The sequence below is a fragment of the Triticum aestivum genome, chromosome 2D, assembly GCF_018294505.1.
Source record: "Triticum aestivum cultivar Chinese Spring chromosome 2D, IWGSC CS RefSeq v2.1, whole genome shotgun sequence".
Lineage (NCBI taxonomy): Eukaryota > Viridiplantae > Streptophyta > Magnoliopsida > Poales > Poaceae > Triticum > Triticum aestivum.
In genome coordinates, this window is record NC_057799.1 from 7,339,282 (window position 1) to 7,362,466 (window position 23,185).

Genomic DNA, 23,185 nt, shown 5'->3' on the forward strand with positions numbered 1-23,185 from the left:
GAAAAAAGTACCCATAAAAAATCTATCTCCATATATAACAAATCTATCTCCGTAACAAATCTATCGCCGTGGTTCCGCTCCTCCGAAACACGTTCATCGCCGACGGGGAAGTAGTGAAGAGAGAACCGGCGATGTGGAGGAGGCTCGGCATGGCCGGAAGCCACGGAGGAGCGCAGGCCGCCAGATCATCGTTGCCGCCGGCCGCCACCACTCCCAGCACCCGGTCTGCACGCCCACCCTTGCCCTAACCTCGACTGTCTCCTTGTCTATTTACTCTTGTCGACTTGCTAGGGTACAGGTCGAATGGTCGATGGAATTTTATATTGGTCCTATGGATATATATGATTATTCTTAGATGTATATATATGCCAAAGTAGCAACTGGAAGCATACTTTCCCCTCTTCCGGTTCATATGACCAACGAAACATGAGATACATGCTGCAAAAAGTATACAGTTGTATTCGTATTTGAAGGGAGTTTCTAATGGTGTGGTTTTTACGATATATATAACTCTTGTTACGTTGATCAAATTAATAACCTAGAGCTATGTGTCGCCTTACAAAACGGGAGAGGGTAGTAAATATGCACACAGATATAGAAGTTGCCCACATAAACTGGGATCACACTTTCATATTGCCAAGTTATAATTTGATATGTCTTCATCTGAAAGATACTATGTACGTAGAATATGCACCCCTAGAGTGAACCTCCTCCAAACCTAGTGATTATACAGTGCCATGATCCCATGCCTTCCAAAATATTCTACCTCGTGTAAGTCATGATACCATCAAAGGCCAGGGATAGTGCTCCTTCCCATATTTCTACCAACAAGTGTTAACTTGATCGGCATCCGGGATCGCCTAGTTAAGAGGATTATATTGTAATGTACGTTGTAGAAACCATGAGATTTTACATTTACAATAATATAATAAGAGTTCTTCAATGGAGACAAACATACTTGCTCACATTGGCCTTCATTAATATCCTGCGTTATTTCTAACGTTTTCGTAAATCTGTTCTACCCTAGATCCCCACCATTGCCGAATATTACCATGGTGCTTGATGACGATGACCTTCTCCGTGAGATCCTGGTTCGTCTAGTCTTCCCTGCCAGCCTCGTCCATGCCGCCCTCGTGTGCAAGCGCTGGCTCAACATCACCTCTGACCCCGCCTTACTTCACCGCTTCCGCAATCTCCACCCACCTCTCCTTGGCATCTACCTGAAATGTTGGAAATTCTCGCTCCCAAAGTTCATGGTGATGCCTCACATCCAGGGGCTTGACACCATGATCTGCCGCGCCAGATCGGCCTTCGATGCCTACTCTGATACGTGGGGTGTCCTTTATGGTTCTCAGAACGGTTGTCTTCTCGGCAGATTTCATCGGCTCAATAGTACTACAGATGTTCTACTCAATCCGTTGAACCTTGAGAATGGAAAGAATGCTGGTGTCAAGCTGCACGCAATCGGGGACAATGCGGAGGTCGTATTCTTGGAGATATGCAGCGCTGTCATCTACTTGGACATTGCGAGAAGGGTAGCAGAGAAGGTGTACACGTTGGCGCCGGGTGACGGAGACATTTATAAGATCCATCCTTTTACCATGATCTGGCCTCCTACTTTTCCCTGCCCTCAGATCAGGACTAGACCAAAAGGAATGGTGCAGCCAGAGAGAGCCCCAACCAATGCCAACCAACAGGTACATATCCTTGCATGAGATCAATTTTATTACCTTTGCGTGCATGATTTGTTTAATTGTATTGATTGTTCCAGGAGAATGAGCTAGCTCTCCTGACCAACCATGATGACGAAGTGCTTTCAACTCCCCCAGGCGACTGGGAGAAGCCTCCACTTTGAGGTCCTCCGTCGAGGTAATACACATGTACTTCACACGTTTTCTTCTTTCCTCTCAGCTGCAATCAATACAAAGTTCCAAGTTATGGTTATTCATTTTTATTTCAGTACTAGACTAGATGGCTTGCCAACATCCCCGTCGTTCCTCCAGGGCGTGCGAACCTGAAGTGCATCCATGGTACATGTGTGATATAGGAAATGCTGGCTCCTTCAGGGCAGGCACATCCCCGTCATCTCAAGGACCAGAGGAGGATGACGAAGATGATGCACAGTGCAATTCTGCAAATCAATCTTCCTCTAGTTTTAGCTGAAAGGGACTACACATTTTATTGATCGACATTGCTGATTGCTCATGATGATTACTTCTTGTTGTGCAAAATGGAATTTCGAGGGAAGTAATCTCGCTTTTAATTTTATGGAATATCGCTGGCTTTCTTTCTTTTATGTTTATCCGTCACTTTTGATCGTTCATAAGTAATCTTTATTACGTGTACTGCTCTTTCTTTTGTTTCTTTCTGAATCTTAATTAGGTGTACTAGTAGTTTTAATTCCGTTATATGCCTGTGTTAGCGTTACAAATCCAGCTTGTGCAATGAAGCTTAAGGCAGAAGTAAGTTCCATTCCAGCAAAGCTATATCAATTTCAGTGTTTAACTTGGGAAAACCTCATGAGATCACGACGGCACTCGACTTTCAGACGAATCTTTGAAAAGAAAAAAATGCGGTTGTTCTTTTCACTGCCCATAGTGGAAACAACTCGGCGACCTCTAACTGTCAGTCTATTCGGTCACCTGGACAGAAATGTACATATCAATTAAGCAAGCTCGGAGATCATATGCCATCACTACATTTTTTCTCACGCCCAGAAGAAGCACATCAACACAATGTTCAGACCATCATCGGAGTTCCACAAGATGTCAATAGAAAACTAAATTATTATTTTTGCTGGAAAATGGCTAACTGAATCTCTCTCTCATTTGCGGGAAAATGGCTAACTGGATTTATTCCTATATCGTGGGGAATATGACTAACTGAATAAGCACGGGAATATGACTGACTGAAGAACTTCAGAGAACCAGCAGCGTTGGCGCTAGCTAGGTTCCATTTCATTGGTCCTGCTTCCATGGAGTTGAGTTCGTCCGAGGGCAAGCCCAAGATCAAACGCGGCGGCGACACCGGCAACGATTGCCCCGGCTCTAATTGTTCTCTTGTTCCTTGTTGAGGGCACTGTGGCTGCCTGTTTCAGCTTCTCCAGGCCTCCAAATACCCTGCCAGCAACGGTCCTAGACCAGGCCTTCCTTTGCATCAGCTGCTCGTATGCGACGGAGTTCTGGAACCGAACATCACATTCAAATTATTGCTAGTATGTGCAAGAGAAGTAGAGAATATGTGGGTGTTAGATCACTAACTGGGATGCACACAGGCGAAATGAGGGTGCTACGGAGGCTATGCGTAAACGCATAACGGACATCTTTCTCATACTCTTCCCACTTCTTGAGGGCGTCGGGGTCGTCGGCGAAGTGGGGGCGCAGCCTCCGCAGCAAAACATCCAAGTCCTCCACCACCTGGGGCATACGTTTGTCCATCGTGTCGGCCCGGGACTGTCGCCATTCAAACTCCTCTCTGGGCATGCCGCACCGGGGGTCATATTTCTGCAACACCGATCGGGTTTGAGAGAGGTCAGCACCCGTGATCGAGAACGTGACCATCATGAAACAATGTAATAAGAATCGCAGTCGTTGTTTTGAGAGAGAGAGAAGCACCGATACGCACCCGTTCTTCCCTCTCATCATCATCTGAAAAAAGATATCACAATCAATTACAGTATATATTACTCTTAAAAGGTACTAGTGCTATGGATTATTATCGAAACGTGCATACTGCAACAGCTTAATAACAATAAAAAGGCTAGAGCCCAATACTTGTTTTCATCATTTTGCAATAGATTGGTACTTTGCTAATTCGGTAATTCCCCAATTTAAATACCATAGAAAATCACTTGCAAATTTGCCATGAAGCCTGTGAACAAAATCTATCCAATCTGAGCTGTGTACTTGTTCTCATTTGCAATGAAATTCTACAACCATATAGGAGTGGTATATAAACAATCAATTTTCATGTCGGATTGTTGATTTTAGTGTTTGTTCTTCAACACTTGAATTGCAACCGATGCAGGAAAACAAGGTGTTGGGGGTTGATTCGTCGCGCACACCTTTTTCCCGCCGGCGGAAGAACGGCGGGAGGAAGTTGGCCATGGCCGACCACCACGGAGAAGCACAACACTGCAGAAGCATCTAGATCGATATGACTGGGTAAGCTCCGGCAGGATGCTCTATTTTGCAGCTCGCGTCGAACATCTCGCTCATTTTTCTCTCCCCTCTGATAATTTTTAGATGCTGATGGAGCAGTACTATGACCGTGTGAAACTAAGGAGGCTGGCAAGAGAATGTGCCACTCAAGCACAAACAATTGGGGTTATTCTTGTTGGCGAGGCAAGTTTTCTTTTCTTTTCAGTTGTGCATTTCGCAATCAAGGAAATGTTGAATCATATATATACGAGTAAAAAATGTGTTGTAGAGTAGAAATTCATCGGTGACTATTCTGTTTACCATGGCTATTGCTCAAGGTTGACTTCAAATTATTTACCGCACATAGCTATACTGTTCCGTATTTTCGTTACTGCAGGCTCTACCTATAAATCCAGAAGATAGTGGACTTCCTTTGATTAAACGAATACAAGGAAAATTCAGGAGTGGTGCTGCTGCCGGTAGGCCATTGCGGTTGCTCGCTCTCGGTGTGTTCGCCGTTGTTGCAGCAGCAGGAAGCTTGTCATCAAATGTGTCTCTCGGGTGAATTTTTGTGTGGCTGATTGGATACCGAGATACATGATTTATCACATATTCACATGTCACAAGGACTTCAAAAGGCTACATTGTAAAAAAAACATTCCAACACAACAACATTGGTTTGTATATATAGCATCAGAGGAAAATTTTGTCACAAACAAGTTGCGCTGCTGATGAAGATCAGTTGCGAAGAAGAGAGGCACAAGATGATAGAGGGCAACCTTGCCTGTACATCATTTTATCTTTGTTAATTAATCACATATTCTAAGTGTACATGATACAACAGCCTTCTTCTTATATCTGTAGATGCATTTCTTGAAGTACATTGCTCTTGTTGCATCAGTCGTCTGTTGGTTATCACATGGATTTTCCTTTGCCAAATTAACTTGAGTTTACTCATCAGTCTGCGACTAGTGTAGAGATACATTCGCATGGTGATGTGCATTGACACTTGATCGTTAACTCTAAAAGACTGATATTAGGCTATGGGAAGAGGATGCACTTGCTGCTGCAAAACTTGTTGTTGCTATTATCAAAGACAGGGGCAATGTGCACACCAAATCAGAACTGAAGTTGCTGATGAAATCTGTATGGTCAACCATGAGTACAAGCATTTTATGCTCAGCACTAGCTCTGATCATATGCTGGAAATCCTCATCACCTCTAATTCTGATCAAACCATCTGAGATTGGTTTTTGGTTTGCACCAGTAAATGATGTGTTCAATCACTGGATATCCCAACCAAGGCAAGTGTTGCTCAAGGAATGCATAGGAGAAAGTGCCAGAGTCAACATAATCTAGCACCTCAACAGAAGGGTTCCAGTACTCCTGCTTACTGACTGGGCCACAGAAAATTCCATCATGCTCAAGTTCCAGTGTAAAAAATGGACTATCTACCCTTTCTCCATTTGCTACATCACACACTGCATCCAAAAGAATGAACTTTGTGATGACTAAGCACTGCATAAATGAACTTCAAAAGTGCACAAAATTCAGTAAAGTTCAGTAACGATATTCAGTTAACTGAATATTCAGTTGAATGAAAATAATTCAATTAACAAAAGAACACTGCATCAGATTCAGTAAACTACAACAACTTAAGGTTCAGTAAACTGAAAATGTTCAGTTAACTACAGTAAACTGAAAATATTCAGTTAACTAAAGATAAACAAAGCAGTGTAAGTGCAGCAATTGCTGGTGTATAAACATGACCATAAATGAAATACAACATTAACACGACCATTCAATTAACTGAAACTGCACTGCAAATAGCATTAGCATTACCAAAACTAAACTAAATGGTTCATAAATTTAGCACAATTTACACTATGTACAAAACATATTCAAGAGCAAAAAAGAGTTGAATTTAACCACATACAGATCCATGACTACAGTACAAGTTAGAGCAGAACTAAACACCAACTTAAAAGGCCTGAACATCTAATTTATCCGCCATAAACCCTTAGCTCTCATGCCAAACCCAAGCCCAAAATCATCGACCGAAACCCTAGCTCTACTGCGTCATACATGACCCTACGCAAGAAACACCACTAGAAGGGCCTTAAATCGAGATCCAATGGCACCGATTTGAGCTACTGTGAACGGCGCAAACGGCGGGGCGACGAGCGGCAGAGCAAAGCAGAGGAGAGGGAGGAAAATGGCTCACAGTAATCAGGAGGGAAGACGCCCAACGGGCGGACGAGATGAGCAGATGCAGGCGCCTCCACGCTGCCGGCGAACATTGGCGACAACGCCTTCGACGCTGACGTCACCATCACCCCGCCAGCCCGTGAACTCCTATCGCCCCCGACAGGACAACAACTGTATCCTCGAACGGATGCGAAGTGGATTTCAGGCAGATTTAATTCAGGTGGTCTCCTGTAGTGCAGGTTAACTTGAGAAGATGGCAGGGTGTTTTTTTGCAAAAGTGCGGGCGACGAGCGGTCTGGCCACCTTGCTGCCACTTGTCACGCTGTGATAGGCTGGGGAGTAAATCATCACATCCAGTGCAAGTTGGGGTACCTGGGGTGCTTTTCTAAAAAAAATTGCATTCTTTGTTTCTCCAACCATGCCGGAGAAGTGGCTATGCACCTCGACCACCACCCCTCACTACACGTTGACCCTGGTCAAAGATCGACGGCTGAACCAGTGAGCTTCTACCATGCCGCTACTCGGCGTCAATGGAGGGAGCACGGCGCATGGATGCATGAGGGGCAATGACATGGTCAACCAATGGCGGAGCTATGTGTGTTACCGGGGGGGCATATGCCCCCCCCCCCAGGATTAGAAAAATCCCTGAAGAAATTTTTATTAGGTGGTAAGATTAAAGCTAAGTGTATTCATCGCCCCCCCCCCCCAACGTTCCTATTTTCTATTTGGCCCCCAGCCATACTCGGCTAGCTCTGCCACTGTGTTCAACAACTCGAAGGAATGGGGAGGAGCGATGAAGGTTCATGTTGGCGACGATGGTCACATGGACTGTGGAAAAATCACATGAGAGGGTCGCGACGGTTGGCCAGTGTTTGGAATCGGTACACGGTGGTGTGTGGATGGGCATCGATCCAGCAACAACATCTCGAAAACGTCTGTGACACGACAAGTTGATAGCAGCACAACAAACGATGGCAATCGAACCGCCTCCTTGATCAACCAGAGCTCCCATGAGAGTAGTGATGGAGGGTGAAGCAAAATCGAGGAGGGGGGGGGGGCAAACAGGATAATATAACATACAAGAAATAACCACAGAGATTAACAAAGTTGGGGGATTAGACGAGATATTGGCAGTAGGACTATGATGAATTTCCTCACAGAAGGGGGGGGGGGGGGGGGGGGAGGGCCCAGGATGGTCACGCCGACACTCCGCTGGTGCATGAGTGATTGAGAGCGAGGTCCCGAAAGGGAGGATAAAACTCAGTGTTAGCAGAAAGTCGGTGGAGTGAAGAAACCCTAGATGCCCAGGGTAAAACCATCCATATGCCCATGTGTTCGAATGTGCGATCACGGCCTGACAAATCTCGTTTTGGCATAAGGCTATCTTGACCGCCCGTCGTACTAATAAAACCGAAATGTTAATCCATCGTTGGCGAGCCCGCTACCACTCTCATCACACTAGAAGCTCGCCGAATAGACTACTCATACAAATGGACCCTAAGCGTACCAAGCACAAAGTAACTCAGATTTGACTAGATTTGGGTTATTCTTCTTTCCCTGTTTCCATTATGGCACTCTCTCCAAGCCCATCTTCACCTATATCGGTTCGTGTTGGTAGGATGTAGGTCATATGTCATCATTTGTGTTGTACCGGTATGTGCTATCGCCGGCCATGTATATCGCCAGGGGTGTAGGCATGCGGGTCCCGGCTACAGTGACACACTATAGCAACAGTAGTTACTGTAGCTACAAGGCTGGCCCGGGGCTTATACGGCACTGTATATATGGTGATGGACAAAATCCGTTTGCCCGATCGACTGGCGTATCCTACCAAATACGGCTTTAGCATGAGTAAGCGTATTCCCATAGGAGTACGCTTCCTGCTCAGTGTTACGGCTCGGCACCTTATCCTCAGAGCGAGGGCAGGCGTGTAATTTTCAGCACCAAATCCCCGCGCTTCTTGCTCACCGAGCTGCTCAGAGGGGAGAGAGCTCCACACCGGACGGCGACGGCGGGCGGCGCTGGTCAGTCCATTATCCTCTCCATGCTCTCGCTCGTCCCTATCTCTCCTCCATGTGCGGCCCCCTTCCCTCCCATGGCGCCCCGCCCCCTTCTCGTCTCCCATGGCGCCCCGCCCCCTTCCCCGTTCCCATGGCGCCCTCCCTCTCCGCTCTGCTGCGGCGCCCCTCTATCCCTCCTCTGCTTCATCCCTGGAGCACGAACAGGGTCTCAGGTTCTGACCCTTTCTCTCCCATTTTCCAGGCCCATTCGATTTCACTGCAGCAGCAAACCAAGCCAAGAGAAGGTAACGCCAGTACCATGCATTCGTTTTTCCATTTCCGCCATGAATTCTCTCTGTGTGTGTAGGTGCAGCCCGAGTGCTGCCACTACGAGTTCTTAGTTCCCTGTGTTAACCTGTTCTTGTGCAGGGTGTATCCTGTTCCTGTTCCTGTGCATTGCGACACCAATTACTGACATCCAAGCATTTCTTCAGTGCAGTGAGGATTCTTTGCTCAAACAGCGAGTTATCCATCTAGCATCCATCCATGGCGTCTCTTCTTCTCCCTCCTCAGTTCGCTTGCTCCCTGCCTTATTACTGCATCAGGTAATTCACTCACCGTCCCTCGCCTTGGTATGTTTCGCCAGCGATGTACTCCTTCAGGGAGATGGATTTTTTCCCCTTCTCACGAAGCTGAATTTGCGGTGATTTCTCTTGGATTGTGTCGCCATGGAAGTGGCGAGTCCGGGAAAATTTATTACATGAACGCTGCAGATTTCTTTTCAATCTTGTCTTGCATATATGGTGCTTCACTGGGAGCCTGGGATTACTGCCAACTTGTCTGTTCCATTTTTGGTGTATATCTTCTCCATTCCCATGGTCAGCTAGTTATTACTAGAAAAATTATCCGCAAGTGAGATATGCCATTCAGCACTCATATCCAACCAACACTGCCGAGTATGAAAAGTCAAGTGGTCAAACGTTAGGTTTATACCATACCAACATATTCTGATATTCATCTGTTTCAACTGATTAACTACTTAATCCCTTTAACCATGAACTTGCCTAATTTAACCGCTCATCACAGGGGTCAATTGCATTATAAGCCCACCATCTGGGGAAAGAATATGACCAAGACTAAAATGGGGTTGCTTCACCGAAACGCGAGTTTTGTGTCAAAGAAGAGTTCTCAAGATGTAGAAGAAGGCTCAAGTGGTGAAGACAGTGATGCTGAGACCCCAAAGGCCAAGAAAAAACCTGCGAAACGTGGAAGAAAGAAAGCCACCATAGATACATCAGATGGGGACACAAAAGAAGGCCAAAGTGACACTGAAGATGCATCCCCTGAACAGCCTAAGATAGTTAAAAAGAGAGGTCGGAAGAAAGGTAACCCACATATTTTTTGCATTCAAGAGTACTCTTCTTATTGTATATTGGTCAATGGGCTTTATGATTTTGCTAGATCACGTCCCTTAGCAATTCAACTTCTCTCCTATGTCGCAGCTGCCACTACTGCATCCTCCGCAGAGGAGGCTGACAAGCCAAAAGAACCAAAGAAGAGGGGCAGAAGAAAAGTTAAGACGGCTGAACAATTAAGTGATGATGAAGGGGAAGATCAGAGCAAAGATCTGATGCCCTCTAATGAAATGGAAGTTCACAGTTCAGTCATTGATCTTGAAAGTAAAGTAGAGGCATTGTTATCACAGGATATTGGAGAGGTTGACAAATTAACGCCTCTTGTCTGCTGCTTTGGACCAGCCAAGTACTCATTTATTCCTTCTGGAAGACCTGCTAATAGGTTGGTGGATCGTGAGATTCATAGTAGGATGAAGGATATGTTTTGGTCTCCAGATGAATTTGTGAGGGCACCTGGAGGGTCATCATCCAATGTCGCCCTTGCTCTAGCAGCTCTTGGAGGCCGGGTTGTGTTCATGGGAAAATTAGGCGATGATGAGTATGGTCAGAGTATGCTGTATCACTTAAATGTCAACGGAGTTCAAACTCGAGCAGTTAGTTTGGATCCTTCAGCGCCGACTGCCATGTCCTTAATGAAGGTGACCAGCAGAGGTAGCTTGAACACAAGCTGTGTTAAACCATGTGCAGAGGATTCTTTTCTGCAATCTGATATCAACCCAGATGTTCTAAAAGAGGTAAAGACAAGCCCATCAAAATAAAGTTCCAAGGACACCATATCCTACATTCTTGTTACTACTCCCTCTTATATTTCTTTACGGAGGGAGTACTTAATATGGTAATTCCTGATTGATGCTTAGTTAATGATCATAAAAATAGTCTCTATGTAATTCACCTGAGGAAGACTTTGTACCTTTATTTTTTAGACAGAAGGTGCAGAAATATTTCCAGTTTGTTGTTTTTTGGCAGAGACTTGTGCTATGGTTTTTTTATAACTTGATGAAAATTAGAATTGCATAAAAACCTATGTAATAGTGAAGTGCTGACTGTCGCTCCATATACTAAAAACTTGTAGGATATCTTCGCTACAGTTGAGCACCTAATTGTTTTTCTCCCAAATTAAAAGAGCATATCAAGAATTTATAAGGAATAACTAGTTCAAACTTCAGAGTCTAAAGGTCTCTGTGTAATATCCACTCTGAGTTTAGGTAAATCAAGTAGTTATTATTTGTCAGCTTTGCTTTTAATGCTTTTAACAGAGATATGACCTTCTTATGCTTTTAATGCAGGCTAAGATGTTTTACTATAATTCGTCAGCTTTGCTAGAGCCGACTACACGGTCATCATTGTTAAAAGCGATTGAGGTCTCCAAGAAATTTGGTGGAATAACATTCTTTGATCTTAATCTTCCAATGCCACTATGGTCATCTAGTAAGGAGACCAAATCACTCATCAAGGATGCGTGGGAAGCTGCTGATATCATCGAAGTCACGAAGCAGGAACTTGAGTTTCTCTGTGGTATTAAACCATCTGAGAATTCTGACACAAAAGACGAGAAATCTGAATTCGCACACTACAGCCCAGAAGTTGTTATGAAGGTATGGCATGACAATCTGAAGGTCCTCTTTGTGACCAACGGGACCTCGAAGATACACTACTACACAGAAAAACAAAATGGCTCGGTTCGTGGGACGGAAGATGCGCCGATTACTCCTTTCACCAGTGAAATGTCACAGTCAGGAGATACCATTGCTGCAGGTACCAAATATGATACATTTTTTCCCTCTTGACCTGTGCAGAATATGGCACTAATTTCACATCATCAAGAAAACATTAGGAAATGTCAGCACAATACTTAATACCTCCTATTTTTACTGTGTAATATCCATTTGTTATAACGCTATTTTTAAGTCTTTCTAAATCTGGACATCAACATATGTTAACTGACATGATTAATGACGCTTCATCTTTTATGTGTTTTAATAATTACTCCTGATGTTTGTGTGAACTAAATACAGTTTAGGTGACAAGATGTGCATATTGCCTTTTTTTCAGCCCTGATGAATATGCTGTCGATCAACCCTCACCTGGTGACGGACAAGGTCTACTTGCACAAGACAGCGAAGCACGCCATCAAATGCGGCGTCATCGATCAGTGGCTGGCCGCACGGGAGCGGGGATTCCTTCCCAGAGGGATAGCAGAACCAAGCAGCGAACATGAGGAAGCAAGATTTATCACGGAGAGGGAATACCGTACCATCCCCGACGCCATGCAACCCGTGAACCCATCGGGCAGCGAGCTCGCGCACGTGGAGTGAACTGAAGAATGTGTAGGAAGGAAGTCGACATCTATACACTACACGGCGCTTACGTGCTCTTAGTTGGAGTTGGTGTTCAGAAAGATTAGCTTAAACCTGCAGTTTCTCGCCTAGGTTCGCAACTGGAGTTAGTGTTCAGGAGGGTTAGTTTTAGACCTGCTGCTTTCTAGTTTGGTATGTTTTTCTTTTACAGATAGAAGGAACACTAGTAGGAAGTTGATGAGGTCTGAGATTTCTAGCTGGTGTTTAAAGCCCTGTGGGTTGTGAGCTGTGCTGTGGTTCATTGTCCTAATAACATCCTATATGAAATGCATATGTCAGTCAGGTACTTGTTAGAAATCTTAGCTCCGAATACATACATGAAACCAAAGAGACCTGCCTTTCAATTCAAAGTTTGTACTAGCTTAGTTGTTGTTGGCTTTGTTCTGTCTAACTTTGCCAAGTATTTCTGTTGTTTTGTTAACCTGAATGCTGATTTCATTTACTCGCGTCAAAGCGGAATCGACACAAGTTCAGTTTGCACACACAAGTCCAGATATGCAGATTCTCCAGTCTGCAAAGGAAAGGTGCCCACATTTCTGCATGATGCTTTTCATTTCATTCATAAAAGGAGGAGCCCCGAGTACAACTACTGAGGAAAACAAAGAAACAGAGAGCTACAGAATGGCAGAGGTCAGGACGTGGAAGCCATTATATGTGTGCTATTGAAACATGCTGGATAAAATCATTCTTACCCCACTCAGTAGTAACGGCCTGGTAACAAAGAGTGATAATTAAGCTTCCACCAACAGCATAGACATATTTAGTACGACAGCATATACAGAGCACACACATATTAATTTGGATATAGCATGTTCAACCAGGAACGCACGGAATCAGCGATGCACAATGGACCAGGTGACCTTCACCAGCACACAGTGGACCAAGTGACCTTCACCAGCATCTTATAGTTGCCGCAAGTGATTTTCTCTTCATCATAGTTGCCGCGCTTTGGAGTAAACTCAACGGTGCCGACACCACTGGTAGCAGCAGCAACGGTCAACAGGAGCGTCTCATCAATAGAGACGCTGACCACGCGGCGCGCTGTTTGCAGGATTCCACCGTCACCGGCTGTTAGCATCCCAGCAAGTTCGCTATCATGTAGCATAATGTCACATGGAAAGCTGCTAGTGCGAGCGACGATTTTCCCATGGAAATCAACAGGTCCCTCAACGGTGCCCTCCACAGCATTCCTTACAAACGTGTAGTTCAAATCCAATGTGCTGTGCATGCTGACAAGTTTTTCGGTTTGAACCTGGTATTTCGGTGGATATGAGAGTCTTTTGATGCCATTAATCTCCATTAAGCCTTTGCTAACTCTCTCGTCCTTCACCTTTCTGCCATTCACATCCTTGACCTTCAGATCAACTTCAAAGATTATTGAATCACATATCATCAGTCCTCTCTTTGGGCCAGTCAAAACCAACGCATCATTCTGCAAAGGAAGTTTGATTAAACACGGTGTATATTTAGCTCTGTTTCAATGATAAAACAAGGTTATCAGAATAGATTAATTGCAGTAGCAACCCGATTAATTACTGCTAGAATTAATTGTGGTATTGGTGGTATTTAAAATCAACACTAATTGTACGGGGACTAGTCTCTTCTTAGATACTTGGCAAAAATGTGAACCATTAATATACCCGTCTACCAGGTTCATTATTAAAATAGGAGTAATATACAAAACATAAAACCATCTTTTTTCTGAAAAATACATATTATAGAATGAATGGTGTTCCTGCATGAATAAATTCCCATAACATGATGCAAACCACAAGCAGCAACGAAGAGTTATTCACTTGACGAGTAACATGGTTGTGTGCTTCTGTGGCCACGAGGAACGAGGAAACAAGTGCATATATGTCGCAATTACACTTGGGGGAAAAATGGGGGGAAAAAGCTGTCGGATTTGCCAATCGGGGGTTAGAAACAATAATACCTTGGAGCTGATGTTCTGGCAATCGTCATTGGCACGCTGGAATAAATAGACGCGTTGGCGATCTAGACTGTCCCTGGCTATGATGGTGCCGTAGACGTTGAGCGGGTATATATCCATAGTCGGAGGAAACGAGATTGACCGAGACAATGTTTGCCGAGTTACAGAACTGGAACCCCTCTTCTGGGAAGATCCTATTAGTATTGTGCATTGCACCAACAGGTGCTGCCGAAAGAAGAGATTATGATTGAGGAATGAATCGAAATGCAGTCCTCAAACTCAAAGTTAGTTGTCCATCTATCTAGGATGCAGCAGTGAAGTAGCAGAGCTACAGTACTCAGTAAGGCAAAACATCATATACTTTTTTTTTGACAGTAACTGGACTTTAGTTCTCAAATGATTGTGATATATTGGCAAAACATGGGATTACGCATGCACATATAAACTGGCCCCGTGGAGTGGAACACCTGATCGCCGGACGATTTGCATTTAAATTCAGACGATCTATCAGACACAAAACTAGGATGCCAAACTGAAAAAAAAACTAACAGTAGGGCGTAGTGGCGTACACTCCATGTGGAGGTCGAGCGTAGAGTGTTGGAAGCGGGTGAAGACGTAATCGCCTTCCTTGGGGTCGTAGTCGCTGAACCTTGGGTCCAGAGGATTCGGCCCCTTCTCTTCCTCCTCCTGCTGCTGCAGCTTCTGCTTCTTCCGCAGCCGCGCGCTCGCCCTCCCTTCCTCTCTCGCCGTGGAAGAAGAAGAAGAAGAAGAATCGCCGCCGGCCATGGAGTTAGGGCTCGGGGCTCCCGAGGCGAGGAATGAGTGGGGTGGAAGGGGAGCGAGGAGGACCGGCCCGCTCGAATCGATCGAGTGCAAACCTGGCGAAATGGGACGGCCCGGCACGGCCCACCCCAGTCACGCCAAGTACATGAGTGGTGCTGGCATGGTGCGCCGGAGTGCCGGCCCGTGTAGAATTCAGATTATTGGGCTGATTTGGGCCTATATTCAACCTATTAGGCTGCATAAAAATAAAATAAAACATATAAAACTAAACGGGTCATGACGTGTCGGCACTCGTGCCCGGCCTCACGGCCCTAGGCGGGCCACATGCCAGCACGACCTAATTATAAACATGTCGGGTCAGGCTCACATGCGCCGGGCACACGGGCTATCGGCGGACCAACACGCTAAGACCGGCCCACATAAAAGAGTCTCAAAGGCCCTTGAGCTGCTTTGAAAGAAGCCCAAAAAGACTCCTCGTGAGGATTAGTAGAGAAGTGTGTGTTCACAAATGCCCCGCGGCATATGTCGGCGTCCTCAAAAACAATATGTTGGCATCCTCTGTGCCACTGCGCTCTTCCTCTAACTGTGGATCTGTCCTCGCCGCCACTACCGCCACCCTCTCTCCATGAAATCTCTTCTCGTCGACCCAGTACGTTGTTTCTAGCTTCCTTGCTTTGGTGATGCGGGCCATGTCCCTCTTTCTTGCTTGGTAGATGAATCACTAGTTTGCTACAATGTGCTGGATCAGGAAGTATTGCTACAATGCGAATGTTTGCTAAGACGAAGGTGTTATTATTCTCTTACAGCATGCGATTTTTTTATCCATACCCTTACAACATTGCCTGATATTTCAGTTGCAGCTACACGATGACCCTTATGATCCATAATAACCAAAATCTGATCACCATGTGCAATTATCAACCACATCACCAGTGTTGGTCCATATGTTGGGCAAAACAGGGTGACCGCCCGAGTCTCCAAGGAAGGAGGCCCTAGCCCACATACTAATTTTCTTATTAACCACTACACCACTAGTCCATAGTTATTATGTCCAAGAGAGTAATAAATCCTAAAAAATAATAAGATTCAATTTGTTGGAGTACATAAGCCCACATCACAAATCAATATGAAATGTCATGTAAGCTCATATCAAAAATTAATATGATATATGTCGCGGCTACTTTAGTTAGGTTGTTAGTGTCTCTCGTTTGAGTGCTCTACTTGTTATATGCTAAATAGTATTTAGTTGGACGATTTTTTTCATTAGCAAATATAAAACACACATGTATATCAATGGTATTGAACCGAATGTAAAATGTGAGAGACATTTGACAAGAAAAAAGGATAATACAACATGTTAATGAATTGGTAACAAACTCCTCATAAACATTGTATACACTATAGAATTTTTTATTTTTTTATAACTAATTATAAAGAAGAAACTATCATCAGAATATTTCTACATGTTCATGCCATCATAACAAATTAATCTTTAGAATCATGCAATTTTGTAGCTCTATTTTTTACCAACATTTATGGCGATTAGGCTTAAATACCTTTTTAAGGCTTAATGTATCTATCAATCTAATCATTAAAAATATTGAAATTTAGCACAACGTATTCCCCCTTTTCAATGATAGACATTAAAATTATAGCATGAGAAAGAATTTTATTAATATTTAGTATCATAATCTTATAGTTAATCATAACAAATAAGTTACAGCAATATGTATTAACTACAACTATTATGTGATAACAAATGAGTTACAAATAAGTACACAAATTTAGTATAAATATTTAATGAAGTGCAGATGCGTGTTGGGAATGGTGTCTAGATCTCCGCTCAAGCTGTCGCCATGCCTTTCAATTTTTCTTCCAAATATTTTTGATAATTAAATAATTGTTATTTTGCTCTGGCATTGTGTACAAACATTATCCCGGGTTCGAGTTTGATATGTGATGGATATTCTTATAATTCAGAGAATAACGATTGTTCCATTTATTTTAAGAATATGTTTTATGAATTTGCACCTATTCTAAATGAGCTATTTATTTTGAATCTTTAATGTGGAAATGACGTTTTTAACGTAGAAGCTAAACGTCTTATGAAGACTAATACAAATACAATTTTCATCCGGCACCGCCGACTTAGACACATCGGAAATTATCATATGGAAAAAATTACCATCTTTTGATTTTGAATAATTTGACACATGTGAAGCTTGTATGATAGGAAAGATGACCAAGGCGCCCTTCACAGGTCATCCTGAATGGGCCGATAAATTATTGGAAATGATATATAGTGATGTATGTGATCCAATAAGCACACCGACGCGCGCATGGTGGATATTTATACTTCTCGACTTTAACTGGCGACTTTAGTAAGTATGGTTATATCTATTTGATGGAACATAAGTTTGAAACCTTTGAAAAGTTAAAGAAATTTCAGAACAGGATAGAGAATCATCTTGGCAGAAAGATTAAGTTCCTGCGATTAGATCACATAGGTGAATATCTTAGTCACGAGTTTAGCCAACATATTTAGTGACCGTGAAATAGTTTCACAGCTTATGCCTCCTGGAACTCCACAGAGAAATAGTGTCTGAGAGATGTGATAACCTCCTTAGTGATCCGGAAATGCAACATGAAGTACCCACACCTTTTTCCCAGAGGTGACTCTGAGTCATCGAACCCACGAGAGGAAGGTCCCCTTTAAGCTAGCGTCTCTAGGAGGCTTTTGTTAAAGAAACAATTCCAGTTTTTGACCGGGTCGAAATTAAACAACTTTGAGTTGAACACTTATAATAAAAAGAGGTAAGGGCATGAGGTCTTAATGCTTACAACCATGTATCTGCGATGGGACGAAATATGATCTTAATTTGTGCGATGGAAGTCACCCATCACAATGTGCTTGTTACGAACCGAAGTGGTGGATGTGTCCAAATTGCGTCTTGACCAGCACGAGTCCTGCATCAAGAGTCAGTTGTCCAACTGAAGGCCCTATCCGTCTCGTGGGGTTGCCTCAATAATTAAGAGTGCAATAATCAGATAAGAACTTTGGGCATTTAATGGCCACACCTCATGAATCCCCAAAGATAGGATCCGTGTTACAGTACGAAACCCTTCTGTCACTACTGTTCAGAATAAAACTTCACGGTATCCCTGCCCTTAGCCTCTCCGTGGCTCGCTCTCCATGATCCTGGGTACCTGCAAGGATGAAGAACACAAACAAGACAAGAGACATCTACGGAACAATTTTATTTAACACATACGGGACGTTAATTCAAATCACTTCCATTGATCCCCACAACTAATACAGAGGGTTCCAAGGCTATTGCCTCAACCCATACCATACTAAACTACTCCCATATGAAGATCAGATCACATGAAGAACACATCACGGAGATGGACTGATTGATAATATGTCTTACAATAAATGCCGTGTGCGATGCACGATTACAAGTATGATCTAGGGGTAGATGAACTATGGTGGTGATGGCGGCTATGGAGATGAAAATGCGGCGGCTTGGGTTGATGGAGATGGATGAAGATGACTCTGTTCTGGCTTTGCTCGCGGATGTTCTGTTAACATTTTGGCTTTGGCGGGACGAGGTGGACCAGAGCCGTGCCGAAGGGGAAGTTGAGCCGGGTCGCTCCGCCGTGGTAGCGGACCTGCCAGCGGTCGTACTCCATGGCCGCGAGCTCGACCGTATGGAAGCTCCCGAGCCACCGCCGGGGGTGGGTCTCCCGATCCGTGATTTCGGCCACCAATGTCCCCCACCGCCGCTGCCGGACCCCGAGGTAGGTCCTCGTCGGCGCCCGGGGCGGAGTGAGGACGAGGAAGTCCTCGAACCGGTGTAGAGGCGCGGCGGCGGGTGGATCGGGCGAGCGGCGATGGGGGCTCGATGAAGCACCCGCGGAGGACGATTCGCGCGCATGGCGGCACGGATCCGCACTGCAGGTCGGCGGCAACCACGTCTGGCCATCGAAGGGGCAGGGGAGGACGGGGGGCGCACCGGCGGCGGTGCGGGTGGGGGGGAGAGGAGATGGGGAGAAGAGAGCCGATTTTACTCGGCCGCGAAGAGAAGAAGTAAATATACCGATGGATAGGGAAGCAGTAAAAATTATACTCCACTAAGCCGTTTTTGGGATCGGTTATGTCAAACTTAGTGGAGTAAAAAGCCAAATATACTCCACTAAGTTGATATAGGGGATCGGTTAGAAATGCCCTAAGGGTAGCTCAAATTGTTAAGTTTCTTGTGGTGTAATTAATTCATCCGACCATCTAGATTCAAGCCTTAGACTTGGCATAGGTATTTGCATTTTTAGATGTACTCCTGACTTTTCGGCAGTATTCATTTAAGAGGAGACGGCATTTTCGTCATCTACAAGACGCGTGTGATGACCTGATCAATTTCAAGATTGATCGACTCAGTCCAAAGATACTCATAGAAGTAGGGCGTAGGTGTGTGCATTCATAAAGATAAGTGTGTGCATATATGAGAACATCTGCCTTCATATTGTGTTTCCTAAGAAAAAAAATCTCAATCTAGAGTAAGATTAATGTTGGCTTGCTTGCCATCATCTGAGGATGTATACATTGTTTAGAATTCTATTGTTGACACAGAGTCTAGGGTAGGGAAACCTTCACTTTAAAATGAATATGTTGTGAAAATTATGCCATGAAAAAACCAATAAACTATTTCTGTTTGCCTTTTTAAATATTAACAAACACATTATGGGTCGAGCTAGATAAGTTAATAACACACTGCACAACAAGCGTTGTCGTCTGACTCCAAATCTTAGAGCATCTACAACCGGACTTGAAAAACCGGTGCCCTAAACCTTTGTGGACGTGCTCGGGCGTGACCCCAGATAGCGCCAGACGTCCCCTCAAAAGTTCTCCTGGACAATCACAATCCTCATATCAAAACCCTAAAATCCATGCAAATTCATGCATATCGACCATATGGAATAAATTCATCACAATCCAACAATGCAGTAAAGCAAAATAAATCACAATGCAATGATTCAGACATACCAAAATGAAATTCAACGTCTCAGCCACGGCCGGCCAACGTGATGAATCACTCGCCGGTCGCCATCTGTCCCGTGTCTGCTGCCGCGGCCGCCATCCGTGTCGCGTCCGCTGTTACAGCTACCGCTCTCGCCCCTTCGTAATCCCTGCACACTTTGACCTCCTCCTTCACCTCAAGCCACTTTTTGACTTCCGCATCCAAGAGGCTTGTGTCCGCTAACATTATCCTCAAATCCTCCGTGTCTCGAGCAAGTTGCTGTTGGGGAACGTAGCAATAATTCAAAATTTTCCTACGTGTCACCAAGATCAATCTAGGAGATGCTAGCAACGAGAGGGGAGGAGTGCATCTACATACCCTTGTAGATCGCGATGCGGAAGCGTTGCAAGAACGCGGTCGGTGGAGTCGTACACGAAGCGATTCAGATCACGCCCGAATCCGATCTAAGCACCGAACAACGGTGCCTCCGCGTTCAACACACATGCAGCCCGGTGACGTCTCCCGCGCCTTGATCCAGCAAGGGAGAGGGAGAGGTTGGGGAAGACTCCGTCCAGCAGCAGCACGACGGCGTGGTGGTGGTGGAGGAGCGTGGCACTCTAGCAGGGCTTCGCCAAGCACTGCGAGAGACGAGGGGGGAGAGGGGTAGGGCTGCGCCAAGAGAGAGGGAGACTCGTGTCTCTGGCAGCCCCAAAACCCCCACTATATATAGGGGAAGGGGAGGGGCTGCGCCCCCATCTAGGGTTCCCCCCCTAGGGGTGGCGGCCAGCCCTAGATGCATCTAAGGGGGCGGCCAGAGGGGGAGAGAGGGAGGCGCACCCTAGGTGGGCCTTAGGCCCATCTGAGCCTAGGGTTTCCCCCTTTCCCCTTTCCCTGCGCCTTGGGCCTCTTGTGGGAGGCGCACCAGCCCACCTAGGGGCTGGTCCCTTCCCACACTTGGCCCACGTAGGCCTCCGGGGTTGGTGGCCCCTCCCGGTGGACCCCCGGAACCCTCCGGTGGTCTCGGTACATTACCGGTGACGCCCAAAACTCTTCCGGTGGCCAAAACGGGACTTCCTATATATAAATCTTTACCTCCGGACCATTCCGGAACTCCTCGTGACGTCCGGGATCTCATCCAGGACTCCGAACAACATTCGGTAACCACATATATCTATTCCCTATAACCCTAGCGTCATCGAACCTTAAGTGTGTAGACCCTACGGGTTCGGGAACCATGCAGACATGACCGAGACGTTCTCCGGCCAATAACCAACAGCGGGATCTGGATACCCATGTTGGCTCCCACATGTTCCACGATGATCTCATCGGATGAACCACGATGTCGGGGATTCAATCAATCCCGTATACAATTCCCTTTGTCAATCGGTATGTTACTTGCCCGAGATTCGATCGTCGGTATCCCAATACCTCGTTCAATCTCGTTACTAGCAAGTCACTTTACTCGTTCCGTAACGCATGATCCCGTGGCTAACTCATTAGTCACATTGAGCTCATTATGATGATGCATTACCGAGTGGGCCCAGAGATACCTCTCCGTCATACGGAGTGACAAATCCCAGCCTCGATTCGTGCCAACCCAACAGACACTTTCGGAGATACCTGTAGTGCACCTTTATAGTCACCCAGTTACGTTGTGAAGTTTGGTACACCCAAAGCATTCCTACGGTATCCGGGAGTTGCACAATCTCATGGTCTAAGGAAATGATACTTGACATTAGAAAAGCTCTTAGCAAACGAACTACACGATCTTGTGCTATGCTTAGGTTTGGGTCTTGTCCATCACATCATTCTCCTAATGATGTGATCCCGTTATCAATGACATCCAATGTCCATGGTCAGGAAACCATAACCATCTATTGATCAACGAGCTAGTCAACTAGAGGCTTACTAGGGACATGTTGTGGTCTATGTATTCACATATGTATTACAGTTTCCAGTTAATACAATTATAGCATGAACAATAGACAATTACCATGAACAAGGAAATACAATAATAACCATTTTATTATTGCCTCTAGGGCATATTTCCAACAGTTGCAACCTCTCCTCTCAACTCTATTGTTCCAGAAGTCCAAACATTCTTGAGCTCCCATTTGGCACATGCCTCTTACTTCTCCAAGTCTGTCTTCTCCCTCTTAATTTGCAACTTATTGTTCACATTCTCCTGGTCACAATGCATCCTCTCTTTTTGCGCATCCAACATGAGCTTGTACCTCTCCTCTTTCTTCTCCCCCCCTTTGGAAAAAATGCCCATCCATGTGGCAGATATTTTACTCGTCGCGGGATCATGGGTGACTCTTCCCTTCTCCCACTGGTTTCCCATCACTTGTCAGTTCTTCATTGGCATGGTGGCTCGTCTATTCTTGCCTACAAATTCTTTCTCTTCGTAATCCGATCCAATTGGAAATTCACAAGGGCACGTAGGTGTGGGGTCACGCACCTGGTAAGCCCAGCCTGGTCGCTCGATTGCCTCACGATTCGTGAAGTCCTTGGATCCCACACGAAGGCACAATAATTTTTAGGTTTTAATCGTTGGAACTTACAATTTTGCATCTGGAAATTCTGATTTTCTCGGTCACGGGTAAGTAATGATTTTATTGGTCGCTCATACTAAGTTTCAAGACTTGAAGCTTAATATATTTTTCAAAATGTACAAAATGGATCTTATTTGAAATCCCTCATCACAAAAAACATGAATATGGAAAAATAACTTAATTTGGACTTTTTATTTAAAAGATATGGAAGTTTGGAAATTGAAAGCAAAAAAAGCACGCGCGAGGGACTCGGTGCCCCGGCACCGACATGCCCCAAATCCTTTCCCCCAATCCAATGGATTGTTGGGATCTCGAGCCAACATTTTTCTTCAACCTCCTGCTGTCGTTCTAGAGGCCATCAACAAGATGTTGCCATATTTCTTTGTCAATCAATTTCATCCAATAGTGACTAGAATCGAATGGCTTCTTCTCGGTTTGTTGGTACAAAGTGGCCGCCAACACCTTTTATCAAATAATAAGTAATCATGAGAGGGTGACAAACAAAGCAATGCCAATGATGACAAAGCAAAGCAATTTTCAACTTACGTGACTTGCGACTCCAATCCCACTTTGATTCCGGCCAAGCATAGAAGCATGGTACAAACTTGTTCATGTTGTTTTGGATGATGGACCATATATGTTGGAGAGAGGCCACATTGCAGGTGATATGGATAGGCTTCGCCTTCACATATTCCTTGTGTTCATGATAGTGCTTGTGAATCTTTCCTCAATACTTGTTGACCTTTTGCTGCATGCCACATATAGGGTCCATGCTTGTGG

General features: G+C 44.9%; 2 protein-coding genes and 1 pseudogene across 4 annotated transcripts; 2 read left to right on the forward strand and 1 right to left on the reverse strand.

Annotated features, from left to right (window-relative positions):
- The first annotated feature begins 22 nt into the window (after nucleotides 1-22).
- On the forward strand, nucleotides 23-2,398 carry LOC123048180 (uncharacterized). Its single transcript, XM_044471333.1, has 4 exons — nucleotides 23-223; nucleotides 1,028-1,697; nucleotides 1,772-1,869; nucleotides 1,961-2,398. The coding sequence occupies exons 1-3, from the start codon at nucleotides 132-134 to the stop codon at nucleotides 1,853-1,855; spliced, it is 846 nt and encodes a 281-aa protein (XP_044327268.1). The 5' UTR covers nucleotides 23-131; the 3' UTR covers nucleotides 1,856-1,869; nucleotides 1,961-2,398.
- A 5,862-nt stretch (nucleotides 2,399-8,260) lies between these two features.
- LOC123051002 (fructokinase-like 2, chloroplastic) lies at nucleotides 8,261-12,484 on the forward strand. 3 transcript variants are annotated; one of them, XM_044473730.1, is made up of 7 exons: nucleotides 8,261-8,371; nucleotides 8,610-8,652; nucleotides 8,842-8,952; nucleotides 9,434-9,732; nucleotides 9,850-10,496; nucleotides 11,049-11,517; nucleotides 11,815-12,484. In XM_044473730.1, exons 3-7 carry the CDS (start codon nucleotides 8,894-8,896, stop codon nucleotides 12,075-12,077), a joined length of 1,737 nt encoding a protein of 578 aa, XP_044329665.1. In that variant the 5' UTR covers nucleotides 8,261-8,371; nucleotides 8,610-8,652; nucleotides 8,842-8,893; the 3' UTR covers nucleotides 12,078-12,484. The 3 variants fall into 3 exon arrangements, with proteins under 3 accessions (XP_044329665.1, XP_044329666.1, XP_044329668.1); XM_044473731.1 differs by having other exon boundaries at nucleotides 8,283-8,371; nucleotides 8,847-8,952; XM_044473733.1 differs by having other exon boundaries at nucleotides 8,298-8,371; nucleotides 8,777-8,952.
- Nucleotides 12,485-12,695: 211 nt separating this feature from the next.
- On the reverse strand, nucleotides 12,696-15,122 carry LOC123048181 (uncharacterized; annotated as a pseudogene).
- Between the last annotated feature and the right edge of the window lie 8,063 nt (nucleotides 15,123-23,185).

What these genes read in the sequence shown, in the direction of transcription:
- LOC123051002 (XM_044473730.1), top strand. Translation starts at nt 8,894, where the DNA reads ATGGCGTCTCTTCTTCTCCCTCCTCAGTTCGCTTGCTCCCTGCCTTAT. An exon ending in AAAGAGAGGTCGGAAGAAAG is followed by an intron (nt 9,733 to 9,849) that starts GTAACCCACATA and finishes CCTATGTCGCAG; the next exon opens with CTGCCACTACTGCATCCTCC. An exon ending in AGGAGATACCATTGCTGCAG is followed by an intron (nt 11,518 to 11,814) that starts GTACCAAATATG and finishes CCTTTTTTTCAG; the next exon opens with CCCTGATGAATATGCTGTCG.
- LOC123048180 (XM_044471333.1), top strand. Translation starts at nt 132, where the DNA reads ATGTGGAGGAGGCTCGGCATGGCCGGAAGCCACGGAGGAGCGCAGGCC. An exon ending in GCCACCACTCCCAGCACCCG is followed by an intron (nt 224 to 1,027) that starts GTCTGCACGCCC and finishes GTTCTACCCTAG; the next exon opens with ATCCCCACCATTGCCGAATA. An exon ending in CAACCAATGCCAACCAACAG is followed by an intron (nt 1,698 to 1,771) that starts GTACATATCCTT and finishes TGATTGTTCCAG; the next exon opens with GAGAATGAGCTAGCTCTCCT.